The following is a 14,774-nucleotide window of genomic DNA, read 5'->3' as shown; positions in this document are numbered from 1 at the left end:
CGGACCGCGAGATCGTGACCTGGCTGAAGTCGGACGCTTAACCGACTGTGCCACCCAGGCGCCCCAGAAGTGAATTTCTGAAAAAATAAACAAAATAGACAAACCTTCAGCTACACTTACCAAGAAAAAAAGGAAGAGGACTCAAAAAAAATTAAAAACAAAAGAAGACGCATTAAAACTGGTACCATATAAATACAAAGGATCCATATCCCTAGAAACATATAACCCACCAAGGCTGGCTCATGAAGAAATAAAAAATCTGAACAGACCAATTATTAGGAGATTGGATTAGTAATCAAAATCCTCCCACAAAGAAAAGCCCAGGACCAGACAAGTTCTCTGATGAATTCCAACAAACATTTAAAGAATATTAATTTTTTTCAAACACTTCCAAAAACAGAAGAGGAAGAAAAGGAGGGAACACTTCCGAAGTCAGCATTACCCTGATACCAAAACCAGAAAAGGACACTATAAGAAAGAAAATCACAGGCCAATACGTCTGATAAACATAGATTCAAAGTCCTCAACTAAATACTAGCAAATAGCATTCAATAACACATTAAAAGAATCAGGATTATATACCATGATGGAGTGGGATTTATTGCAGAAATGCATGAATGGTTTAAAATCTGTCAATTAATGTGATACACATTAACAAAATGAATGATAAAAATAATATGATCATCTATTTAATAGATGCAGAAAAGCATTTTAAAAAATTCAACATCTATTCATGGTGAAAACTCTCAACAAACTGCATACAAAGGGAATGTACCTGAACATAATAAAGGCCATATATGACAAGCCCACAGCTAATATCTTACTCAATGGTGAAAAGCTTTATAAGGAACAAGATAAGGATGCCCAATCTTGACATTTTTATTCAACATAGTACTAGAAGTCCTAGCCAGAGCAAAGCAATTAGGGAGGAAAAAGAAATAAAAGGCATCCAGACCAGAAAGGAAAAATTAACTATCGCTATTGCCAGATTACATGATATATATAGAAAACCTAAAGATTCCACCAATAAACTGTTAGAACTAATAAAGTAAATAAGGTTGCAGGATACAAAATCAACATACAAAAATCAGTTGCATTTTGATATACTAACAATAATCAGAAAGAGATATTAAGAAAAAAATCCATTTATAATTACATCCAAAAGAACAAAATACAAGGAATAAATTTAACCAGAGGTGAAAGATCTGTACACTGAAAACTAGAAAAAGTTGATAGAAGGAACTAAAGAGACAAATAAATGCAAAGAAAGTTCTGTGCTCATGGATTACAAGAATTAATGCTGTTAAAATGCCCACACTACCCAAAGCCATCTATATATACAAAGCAATCCCTGTCAAAATTCCAATGACATTTATTACAGAAATAGAACAGCCCTAAAATTTGCACAGAACCACAAAATAGTCAAATAACCAAAGCAATCTTAAGAAAGAAGAACAAAGCTCAGGGCACCATGCTTCCTGATCTTAAACTATATTGCAAAGCTGTAGTAATCAAAACAGTATGATAATGGCATAAAAATAGACACATATATCAATGGAACAGATAAGACAGCCCAGAAATAAACTCATGCATATATGGTCAATTAATTTACAAAAAAGCAGCCAAGAATATTCAACAAAGAAAGGATGGTCATTTAAAAAAAATTTTTTAAGGGGCACCTGGGTGGCTCAGTTGGTTAAGTGTCCGACTTCGGCTCAGAGGTTTGTAAGTTCGAGCCCTGCATCGGGCTCTGTGCTGACAGCTTAGGGCCTGGAGCCTGCTTCGGATTCTATGTCTCCCTCTCTCTGCTCCTCCCCTGCTCACACTCTGTCTCTCTCTCAAAAATAAAGAGGTGCGTCTGGGTGGCTCAGTCGGTTAGGCGTCCGACTTCAGTTCAGGTCATGATCCCACAGTCTGTGAGTTCGAGCCCTGCGTCAGGCTCTGTGCTGACAGCTCAGAGCCTGGAGCCTGGTTTGGATTCTGTGTCTCCCTCTCTCTTTGCCCCTCCCCAGCTCATGCTCTGTCTCTCTCTGTCTCAAAAATAAATAAAAACATTAAAAAAGAAAAAAGATTTAACAAAAATAAGAAAAAAATTTTTAAGTGTATTTATTTATTTTGAGAGAGAGAGAGAGAGAGAGAGAGAGAGAGAGAAGTGCAAGTACATGTGTAGGGGAGGGGCAGAGAGAGAGAGAGAAAAAATCCAAAGCAGGCTCTGTGTTATTAGCTATTAGCACAGAGCCTGCTATGGGGCTCGATCTCAGGAACCATTATGGCCAACAAGTGTAACAAGTGTATGAAAAGGTGCTCAACATCACTAATCATCAGGGAAATGCAAATCAAAATTGGAAGAAGGTACACCTGCTGGAATGGCTATTATCAAAAAGGCAACAAGTGTTGGTGAGAATGTGGAGAAAATGTAACCTTGTGCACTGTTGGGGGGGGCGGGGAGTATAAACTGGTCTAGCCACTATGAAAAATAGTATGGAGGTCTCAAATAAAACCACCATAGGATCCAGCAATACTCACTTCTGGATATATACCCAAAGGGAATGAAATCACTATTTCAAAGAGATATCTCCACAGCCTGTCCCCACCCATGTTCACTGAAGCATTATTTACAATAGCCAAGACATGAAAACAACCTAAGTTGTTTAGTCTATTGACAAATGAGTAAAGAAAAATGTGGTGTAAATGTATGTGTACACACACACACTAGATTATTCAGTAACAAAAAAGAAGGAAAGCATATCATTTGCAACAACATGGATGTACCCTGCGGGGCCTTATGCTAGGAGAAATAAGTCAAATAGCGAGAGACAAATACTGTGTGATTTCACTTATATGTGGAATCTAAAAAAACTGAACTCACAGAAACAGAGAACAGGTTGGTGGTTGCCAGACACGGGGGTGGAGGGGGGTGGTGGTTGTTGGGTGAAATGGGTACAGGTGTTCAAAATGTATAAACTTCTAGTTATAAGATGAATAATTTCTGGGGATATAATGTACACCATAGTTACTACAGTTAACAGTACCATACTGTATATTTCAAAGTTGCTAAGACAGCAAATCTTAAAAGTCCTCATAAGAAAAAAAAAATAGAACTATGTGAGGTGATGAATGCTAATTTATTGTGGTAATTATTTCATGATATATACATACATCAAATTATTATTTTGTACACTTCAATGAAATGCTATTATGTTAAATATATCTCAAAAAATTGACAAGAAATGGTGGTAGCAGTGTCTTTGAATATACTGTGAATATAAAGTATATATACATAAAAAGTTTTTCAAAAATACTCTCATTAGATAAACTCAATTAAAATGGCATGACTGCATTTTGTCATATAAAAAATTGGACAGCTCTTGGTTCTTACTGCAAGATTCCTTTTGGTTCTCATAAATGAATGAGGTAGGAAGAAAATTGGTTTCTCCATTATAAAGTGAATGAACCAAGGCTACAATTTATTCGAGATTCTGATTCCAGTGCACTTTGTATTATAATTTATAATGGACTTAATGGAGAATTTTCAATTTTCAACATGAGAAGCCAGAGAAGGCTAATTTTTTTAATCTGGAGGGGATCCAGATTTAAAAATCCACATTATATTGTATCATATTATATCAGAGTATAGTGTTATATACTGTTACTCTGATATATTACTCTTACTATAGTGAATTCTCTTATTCTAAAAAAAGTTATTGAAACCCTCCTCTACAAGAGACTGATATTAAGATAATGAAAACCTACTTGATATTATACTATACTAAATCATCCTATGTATTATATTATACATACAGTTGACTTATACTAAATCATCCTATGTATTATATTATACACACAGTTGAATAATATGGGTTTGACCTACACAGGTCCACTTATAGACAGAATTTTTCCAATAAATATAGTATAGTACTATAGATGTATTTTCTCTTATGATTTTAATAATTTTCTTTTCTCTAGCTTACTTTATTGTAAAAGTACAGTATATAATACCTTAGAATTCATATCTGTTATATATGTATACATATGTATATATATGTATGTATGCATGTATGTATGTATGTGTGTGTGTGTGTGTGTACACGTTAATCAACTGTTTATGTTATCTGCAAGGCATCCGGTCAACAGTAAGCTACTGGCAGAGAAGTTTCTGTGAGTCCAACGTTATACATAGATTTTCAAGTGTGTGGTGGCCAGTGCCCCTAACCCCCATGTTGTTAAAGAGTCAACTGTACTATGATACATTAACCTATATAATAAAATTAACTTACTACAATATTATATTAACGATTTACTATTATACTATGATATAGTATACTATGATCTATCAAGTAGGTATTCATTATCTTAGTATAGGTATCAGGCTCTTGTAGGGGAGGATTTCAGTAACTTTTTTTAGAGTAAGAGAGAATTCAGTGTGTTCTTCATAAATAGAAGGTTCTCTCACAAGTAATTATTTGCTATCTTCTAACCCCTCAATCATACATACACCTATTTCTAACATATAGGAAAACTTTATAGAAGCAACCAATGTATTATAGCGAACAACATTTAGTAGTTTAACTGGTACAGTAATAACTGAGGTGAAATAACTGCTCCCAATATGACCGCAACCATTACCTAACCAAATGAACCCTAGGGTTTAAACACTGTTGACTATTTGAGCTGTTAGAGAAGTACACATTCCCAGTGAAAACCATTTTCAGTAACTGTTTCATGGTTTAAAGGCCATGATCTCAAATATAGATGGTATGGGATATTTCTTAAAAGTAGTGAGTTAAGTGATACAAAATGATACACTGGTTGGAAGGAAGTATGTGGAGGAAGAAAAAAAATTATTTCCTTGGACATAAAGCTAAAATATCATGAGACATTCTGGAATTGTAAATAACCAATCAAATTGTTAATGTGTGTGATTACAGATACTAAGCTGCTAATAACACATAAGGCAGGCTAGCTGATGAACATGCCAGTCTTAAAGACCTCTTAACTTCATATTATTTTAATTTGGAGACATATTATACATTAGGGTATATCAGGACAATAGTCTAAGAATATTTTAACAATAAAGATACTATTTTTGGCATTTCAATATACTGACTGAAGTATAATAGAAGATATTTTAAAAATTTTAAAGGTTTTAAAAGATTATATTGATTCTCTGTACCCATCCCCCACTTGAAAAAGAAGAAACAAAGTGATGGTAAGACAGAAGATGAAAGAAGCAGGATGAGAACAGAAGTCATACTGAGCCAATCTGTAACAGCTAAAGAGCAAAATAAGAAAAAGGGTAAATTAAACAGATATAAATATGAGTAAGTTTTCTTGGGATCTTAACAAAAAGTAGGTAGTTGACAGTGTAAAACAAGTTATAACAAATTTTAGGGGACACAAAGCTGAAAACTGTGTAGCTCTTGGGTTAGGGTCTACTGGTAGGAACATAAAAAATGAACACACAATTTTAATCTGCACACAAATCCTCTTCTGAAACATGGTGGCAATAGTCATTCAACAGATATTTAATATGCTAATTAAGCACTAGGTATTATGTTAGGTACTGGGACATACACATATCCCCATAGAAATAAAACAATGTCACTTTACATTTAATATGGTCACACAAACAACAAATATAAATAATATTTATTATAAGTTATAAATCTATACCCCTACCATTCAAAATTGATCAGCTTAAAGTATACTCAAGGAATTTTAAACTATTCCTAAAGAATATTTTAAATATTGACATCAGGTAAAAATATGTAAAAGACAGAATTTCATGACTCTTCCAAGAAAACCTACCAAGAATTTTGGCCTTAGAAATCAACCACAAAAGTATCTCAGCAATACTCAATACAATTCCTTTACTTAGAAAAACACCAACATGTCAGAATATGTGATTCTCTGTGACTCTCCAAAAGAAAGTCCCAAGTAATGTGTGCTACACAAAGGGTAGTTATGCCACTACTATGCTTCCTATGTAATTAAAAAAAATTCACAATTATGTAACTGTGCTATTGCTAACTTAGTAGCAGACATCTAGGATAAAACCAAAATTAGTATACTAAAAAATAACAGATATGAATTCTAAGGTATAAATAAAGCCAAATGATATACATGGGATCCTGAAGTGAATCTAAGTATTAAAATAATATTTTTAATGGAAATGTTCACTTAATAATAATTGCAGATCTGGTAATATATGTGTGTATATGTACTTGCACATGTGTACACACACACACACACACACACACACACACACACACAGCCTACTCTAACAGGCAGACACACCCAGATAGCCTACTTACTAACATGAATATGTCAAGTATATACATTCATGTTAAAAGTACATTTAGGAGGAACATGAATTAGTACTAAAAAGTTTACATTCACAGGCAATGAAAAAACCAGGGGAAATAGTACAGCAGTTACTATTAGGAGTACTATATTAGGAGCTATATTCGTTTCTTGATGTTCAGTTGTAAAGATTCTTTGTTAGGACAGAGCTTAGAAAGCAAGGCTAGCATAAGCTGACAGAGGGCAGGGGAGAAAAAGACGGTCCAGATCAAGGGACAAGAGGGTACCACTTTCCATCTTTCTGACTCTTCTAAAATTGTAGCTTATACTATGTATAAGCCATTCCCAAAGTTTCAGTGAAAATTTTAAAAAACAATCTGTATCTAAATTCTAGTGCTGGCCACTACATTCTAACAACCTCTTTTACATAAGCAAGTAATTCTGAAGAGATGCATCTAAGTCAAATAATAAAGACTATTAGTTACACCTGAAGTCTTAATTTTTTAAGTCTGACTGCTATAATTTAAAATCTAAAGCTTCACTACAAAAGGATAAATATTAGTGATAAAGACAATCTTTTTTCATTTTTGAAACATAAAATTAAATAGTGAAAAAATAAACATTTGATAAAGACCAAGTAACAGTAAAAAAAAAAAAAGATCAGTCATGAGAAGCGACTTCTTTGAATAAAGAGTTCTTAGTAATAATACTATGTTTTCATTGAGCTTTTTTTGATAGACAAGATACAACATTTTACAAAAATAATAATAACCATTACACCTTCTGGATCTCTTAGTACACTGCATTGCTATACAACACAACTTTTTATGATGATGCAAATGTCCTCTATGTGTGTAAATAAGGGAGCCACTTGTCACATGTGGCTGCTGAGAATATGAATTTCTTAATTTTATTTAAAGTAATTTCCATTTAAATAGCCTAAGAGTCTAGTTGGCTATCCTACTAAATAGCACAATTCAACAGTTTCATAGTCCTATAAGTAAATATAAATCTAAGTTCTTAATGAACCTCTTTCACAGAAGGAGAACTTAAAAATCAAACTTTCACCTCTACTGTCTTAAAATCTGTATCTTAATGTATTTATATTGCATGGGCTAAATAGGTCTTGCCACACACCATCATCAAATTATATATACATATATATTGTATATATACTTATATATTTTTAAAGCAGTATACAAAGGAATACAAAATTATATTTTCTGCACAAACTGCCATTGTATTTTCAATACTTAAGACTTTCTTTTACCTGGAAATAATACTACTCAAGTAACCACAGGATTTAACTCAGCAATCATATAATAAACAAAACAAAAAACCCACCCCAAACCTCAAAACTAATGATTTAACCCAATTTAAGAGGTGAATACTATTCCCTATTACTTTTCCCTAGAAAAGAACAAAACTATATTTTTTAAATAAAACGTCTGTAACTAACCACCTCTCCCACAAAAAGATAACCTCTAACTTTCTAAATTATATAAATTTAAACTATGCATCAATAATTAACATACATAGGTATGTAAGAAAATAGTATTGAGACACAATGTTCTGAAGAGCTTATAACATTGATTTTTGTATACCATATAGCTTTCCTGAGATGTTAGAAATTAAAATTCAATATACTACCTCCTTACAGAATGGAATACTTCTACAGTCTGAATAACTTTTTAGGAAGTTGTTATATACATCCATCCTAATCATTCATTTGATTAATAAGCAACTTTCAAAAATACATGAAATAACTAAACAGCAAAAGAACTTATCTCTGAGTACCAAAGTAAAAATCATGACTACACCGAGTAGTTCAAATAGGGGTGGAAGACAAAGAATTTTCACTGAGAACTTTTTATTTATATTACTGAAAACAATTCATTATTGTTTTATATAAATGTTATGTTTTCATGTAGCAGTGCTTCAATTTTTGTAATTTCCACTTTTTTAATCCTTAGTAACCCTATAACCTGAAAACTAATTAGAACACAAGTGACATCAGTGTAAATATTCTTACCTTTATTTGACTTTGATGGTTTATTCTTGATAGGTTTAAGGGAACTTCTTGATTTATCTTCTCTATCTTTAATAAGTTTCTGAACATCATCCAAAGACAGTTTTTGCAGCACAACTACAGGCTTAGCTCCTTTATTTAGATCTTCAACTAATCCCATTTTTTCTACTTTGTCTTTCTGCTCTCCTTTCATTTCCATTTTCTTTGTCTCCTGAGTAATATTACCATCTTTATCCCTCTTGATTTTTGGAATGACAAAATTTTTCAATGCACCAGACCTGCCCCCTAACAAATAACTTGGAAATTCTGCCTTATTGTCAGGATGAGCTTTGTTACTGTCTACTTTACTCTTATTGCCCTCTGTCCTTTTGTCATCTTTACTATTTGGTGATTTAAAACCAGGCTTATCAGGTCTTGATTTATTAGAATCTCCTTGTTTAACACGAGGACTGTCAGGCCTTGATTTTTGCTCCCCAGAAGATGGTCTTTCCCGTAAGTCCCCTGATTCATGTCTATGTTTTCTTTCTAGTTTATCAGGTTTTGAACCATCAGATTTAATGCCATGTTCATTTCTATTAGAAGATCTCAATGTTTCTGGTCTTCGAACCCTAGACTGATCCCCTCGATGTCGCTCTGATTCACTCCTGTCATCTGATTTTTGTTTACTATCATGGTCGCGTCTTAAGGACTCAGAAATAGATCGCCCATCAGGTCTCTGCTTTAAGGCTTCAGCTCGTTCTGATTTTAACCGAGGTGAATCAGATTTAATATCCTGTTTATGTTTAGACACTTCAGGTTTTTTGTCTGTTGATGGCTTTCCAGAATCCCTCCTATTTTCATGCCTATGTTTTGGTGTTTCAGGCCGACCTTCATTTTTTTGCTTTGGAGTTTCAGGTCGGCCGTCACCTTTCTGCTTTGGAGTTTCAGGCCGTCCATCACCCTTCTGTTTTGGGGTTTCAGGGCGCCCATCACTCTTTTGTTTTGGAGTTTCAGGTCGGTTTTCACCCTTTTGCTTTGGGGTTTCGGGTCTTGCCTTTGTTGTTTCTGATCTGCCATTATTTTGTTTGTTGTCATTTGGTTTTATGTCAGACAGTCTATTTTCATTCTGTTTAGGTTCGGCTGTGGTGCTCTCATTTTGTTTGGATTCAGTTGTTCTGCTCTCATTCTGTTTCAGTTCTTCTGTTTGTGTCTCAATTTTAGCTTCTAACTTACTTTCATTTGACTTTGTCTCCACCAATCTGTTTTCATTTGGTTTAGATTCTGTCAATCTACTTTCATTTTGTTTCATTTCACTCTTTGAAAGCTCAGCATCAGACTTTTTTTTAGGAGTCTCAGGATGGTTTTCTGGTGTAGATTTAAGATTTCCAATAAGATCTTCCTGAAGAACAGAAATAGGTGCATCATTACATGGTTTGATTTCTTCAGGCTTTTTTATGGAGTCTGAATCCTGAGTTATAGAAGCCTGAGAGTCCACTCTTCCTGCCTGATGAAGATCAATGCTAACCATTAATGCTGGCCTTGACCCATTTCCCGTAGAACCCGTCTCCTGAGAAGCTGGTCTATTACCTCCTGTAGCACCCCCAGCCTCCTGTGGGTAAGAATCTTGTTTTCTTTTTTTCAAAGGCTTATCTGAAATTTAAAGATAAATATTCAGTATCAGTAATAGACACATATTCTTATCTTATTAAAAGCCATAAAGACTTTGATATTTAAGTCGCAATGTTTTTTTTTAATGTGGTGAATGCAAATGTCAATATGCATGTATAAAATAGCAGGCATGAATGACATAATACTATTAAACCAAGGTTTAAGGAAATATTCATGCGTGCAGTACCTCAATAAATATTCACGACTACAGTAACAAGTATTTAACAGCGTATTTGTTGAGTATATAAATAAGCCCAAGAGTATAAAAAAACAGAACGTATAATACATTAAATACAAACATATATTTATGCTTGTGTATGTAAAGGGTAAACCAGATTCTTTACATAAGAATAAGGAAACCAGTTATAAATCATATGTTCTCATTTAAGATCACTTTAACCATTAACCAAAAACTAAGTACTGCAAATCTGCTGACATACTAAACAGGAAACATAAGGTTTTACAACATGTAAGAGAAGTACGGAAAAGAATAAAACCCAAAAGAAAATAGAAATCATGCCACTGAAAAAAGATAAATGAGAATAAGGTGGAAAAAAAGAATTAAACAGCTTGTCATTAACCTTTGATTCAGGATTCAAATCCTTCAAGGTGTCAACAGCACAAATGGAATTTAAAAGCTAACACACAATCAGAAGTATATTTAAAATAAGGAAATACATTAATATTATAAGTATAAAAAAATGAGACACATATAAAGACTCTTTAGATAAATCCTGTCTTAATAGCAACTTCCACTTAAGAAAAATGCTTTGGCTCTTCCATGTAAAGTTCTAGGGATCTATATATTGGCCTCATTAAGAAACAATTTACAGTATTCTGAAATGTAAAGACAAAAATACACACAAGCACAACTCTACCACCACAATAAAATGCCAAGATATTTTTAACAGTTAGGTACTTCTATGCATGATTCCACTTGACTCAAGAGGCTGCTAGGTCATTTTCTACAAATTGAATCTCTAGTTAGTTCTTGGAAATAGTTATATTATAGTACCTTAAGGTTTTGTCTGCTTTAATATTTACTTGCTGAATTACCTAGCTATGTTTTAAAGGTCATTTTAACTCATCTTTGTAAGAGAACCTCTAGATTTTCTTATGATATTCATCAATGTGATATAAAACCATTGAAGGAAAACAAGGTTAAAAGACAAACTGACCACTAAAACACAATCCCTTATTGCTAGAAAACCAAGTTGTGGGAAAAAAAAAAAAATAATGGTAATGTTGCTTTTATACACCAAAGTTCTGTCATTTTGTTTTCAAAGTGAGAAGCGGCAGTTCATTCCAGCTTAAAATCTAGTAAAATATTTTACTAAAATTTACTTCAAATATTTGCTAGTAATTTTTTGTACAAGTCATTCTGCTGCTTATTCAGAAGTCAAGTCTACCATCACATAAGCTCCATTTGTAAAATAACTATATAATAATAATAAAGTATATTATCATCTATTTTCCCCAGTAAAAACTACCCTGGCAAGAACTTATATGAAACTTTCTGCATCAGTACTTAAGAAGAAAGCACTCAGAATACTAAATTTATATTTCCATAATTTTATTTTGTAATGTTCTGCCACACAAAATAATCTTTATATCTTACCATAGGGCATACCAAATAATTACTACCTCATAAATGGGATGCCTTACAACCTATACCCTTAAATCTTTAGGACAAGAATCTAGAAATCTAAATAGTATAATCTAGTTGAAGATTTTTAACATATTTTTCAATGAAACATGATTGTGAAAGTTATTAAAATGGTAACCTAAGGATACTTAAGTACTGTAATGACATCACAGATCTCAGGCATCTGAGAATTTCTCTTAAGAAATCTGTGGTTTGTCCTTTTATTAATATGAGCAATCAGTCTTTCTTCTGAACATTAACATTAAAATATCTTGAAGGCTAAATTTTAAAGGATTACAAAATACTTAAACGAGTTTATAGATCATTAACCTCATTTCAATTTATAATTTATCAGTAAAATTAAAATTGGGCATAATTTAATTTCAAAGGAATTGTGATGTTTGACTTATTTATCTTAAACTATAGATGCTATGATTATAATAAAAATGTATGAAAGCATTTGCACGTGAGTAATATATTAAGATTGGGAAAGATGTAATTTTTTCTATTATGCACAATATATTGCTAAGTACAAAGTTTTAATTTTTCAACTATTGAAAAGTACTTCACCTCTTCTGTAAAACCGGGAAAAATTCCATTACTGCTGCAAGGATTCTTGAATATGTTAAGAGCACGCAGGTTTGATTCACTTGATCTGATTCAGTTCCACCATGAACTTATTCCTGTAAAGTGGCTCTGAATCTGCATGTCACTTTTGTCTATCCACTTTTGTTATCAGTCTTCATTACATCATAACCTTCACCTAATGATGGAAAGCCATCTCTACGAAGAATAATTTCAATATTTAGGACGCTGATTATCTTTAAGCCCTCTTCAGCACTGGGTACCATAAGTTTAGCTATCAGAATGCACAGAGTCCTGAAGAAAATGCATACAAAAAGATACAATATTTTCAAAACCAACAATACTTGTCATCTAGATGCTGATGTGAAATGAAAATAAGATCTAGCCATTAGAGAAATTCTGAACTTGATTATGCTTGTAAGAAACAAACTATAACACTTGCTTAAATCTACAAGTGATAGCTGAAAACACTTAAAACAGCAGTTATACACATGGTAGCCAATTATGAAAAATGAAAACATCCCATCCCTAAAATGCAGTATAAACTAAGTGGCTAACTGTCCTGTTCCTGTCTCCTCTCTTATTCCAAATGAGAGTAGGTAATTTACTTTTTATAAGGGTTATAGTGTAAGAATATTGTAACATTCTAAAAAACATTAGTAGCTAGGCTAGGCCATTCCTCATACTTGCTAACATGGAAAGTGGACCTTGGGAAAAGATGAAATAGGCAAAGATGAACAAAGAAACCCTCTCTTTGAAAAAAGAAAGCAGGAATTTTCAGCACACGAAGGAGATATTAATGTCTATGATAGATCATCCCAGAAGCAAAGATGAATAGCCTTTTAAAATTAATTTATGTAATTATAGACATTGGAAATATGAGCAAAAGATGGAACAAAAAGGTCCTTTGAGAATATTATAAAATATTAGGTTACAGAGTATTAACCTATCAGTGTATATAAAACTATCCCAAGAGGGAGAAAAGGCCACAGGACATCAATACCTAGCAGCCAGAAAAGTGTCCTCTGTACGTGGAACAGAGGTCCATTAGGTCTGCCACAGCTTAGGTAAAGTATTTCTTAAAATTATTCTATCCTTATTCTTCAGTTCCATAATTATCAAACAACCATGTGTGTTAAACTTTCTAATCTTATTGACAAGGTATAGTTTTTCCATTTCTGATCTATTAAAAGGAATGCTTCTCTCATAACAAATGAATAAAATGGAAACAAGCTCAGACCCCAGAACAGAGCTCTCAGTAAAACAAGTCGTGTTGTGTATTCCATACCACCACCAATACAATGGTTATAAAAAAAGTTCTCAGTGCCATACCTTAGAATGCAAGGTAATTATCAATTTCGCAGTTTAACTCTAAAATGCAGTGGTAACTAGTAATAAATTCATTTCAAGGAAATATTTCACTTCTCAAGGCCTGACTATAAAACTACTACCACTTCAGACAATGTTGCTTTTATTTACGATCTTACCTATGATCTTAGAGCAATACACCAGACCTTTAATCTTCCCAAATTTTCAAGATAACTGCTTATACATTAAACACTGTCCCATCACACAATGTAGAAACTGAATATAAAATGACAGGATTCAAATCACAGGTGTTTGGTGGCACCTAAATTCCAAAGGTGTTCAAATAAAGCCATGAAATAATGGGAACATGGCTTTCAGGAAACAAGTCAGAATGACAGTACGAATACGAGGTCGGCAAAATCAGTATAACCAATTTGGAAAAATACACATACTAAATCATCTATATCAAACTAAAGACCGAGTAGTTCCAATGAACATTTATCCTTTAATCCTTATAGCACCAGATACTTCTGTAAGTCAACTTACAAAGTTCAAAATTGTAAATCAGCTCTGTTCACTCAACTTTTCAATTTATCTTTGTTAGAGCCACACTATCACAGATTATGGAGAAAACTGATTAGATAATTAAAAGTAAAACATATATTACAAGTTTCTGAAAGAACAGGATGCTGTTTGCTGAATTTGTTTTATTCTCCCTAAAAAAAGTTACCAGTCTAAAATAAGTTTGCAATGAAGCAGTTAGCCTTATTTATTATCCTTATTTTCACTTGTTTTTTGAAAGTAAAAACTTAGGCTTCAACAAATGTGATACAATAAAAGTTCAGGAAAGAAAAAACAAGTTCACCATTTCCTATGTTTTCGTTCCTACCAACTATTTAAAAAAATCACTTAAAAAATTAAGCACCTTTTTAAGAACATAATTTCCCAAAACACAGATTAAAATGTCATACAAAAATTCAGTTCTCAAGGCAACTAGTATTTCTCAGTCAAGATTTTGTTTTGACAAACAAAAAAAACAATTTTGTTTCTTATAAAACTGTCATAGGATTCAGGAATTTGGGATTAATATTACCAACAGAAGATAAATAATACTGCTGTCTTTACTTGACATGCATATACTTTTATAAGAGGTTAGAAGAAGAGATACATTTTGGAACCCATATGGTTACTATTTCCTGAACCACACATTACTAAACCAGAAGAATAAGCAACACTTCATTTCATCCTTAACACCAA

General features: G+C 32.9%; 1 protein-coding gene across 3 annotated transcripts in view; it reads right to left on the bottom strand.

Moving 5' to 3' along the window:
* NIPBL (NIPBL cohesin loading factor) overlaps positions 1-14,774 on the bottom strand; it is a 200,111-nt gene that overhangs the window by 78,864 nt on the left and 106,473 nt on the right. For all 3 annotated transcript variants that reach the window (XM_040495519.1, XM_040495510.1, XM_040495529.1), the window contains exon 10: positions 8,336-9,961. In XM_040495519.1, the coding sequence (XP_040351453.1) occupies positions 8,336-9,961 (1,626 nt within the window). The remainder of the gene's footprint in view (positions 1-8,335; positions 9,962-14,774) is intronic.

Source organism: Herpailurus yagouaroundi, unplaced genomic scaffold, assembly GCF_014898765.1.
Source record: "Herpailurus yagouaroundi ecotype Mexico unplaced genomic scaffold, PumYag 29, whole genome shotgun sequence".
NCBI classification, from domain to species: domain Eukaryota; kingdom Metazoa; phylum Chordata; class Mammalia; order Carnivora; family Felidae; genus Herpailurus; species Herpailurus yagouaroundi.
Note: the sequence above shows the minus strand (reverse complement) of the source record. Positions and strands in the feature narration are given on the sequence as shown.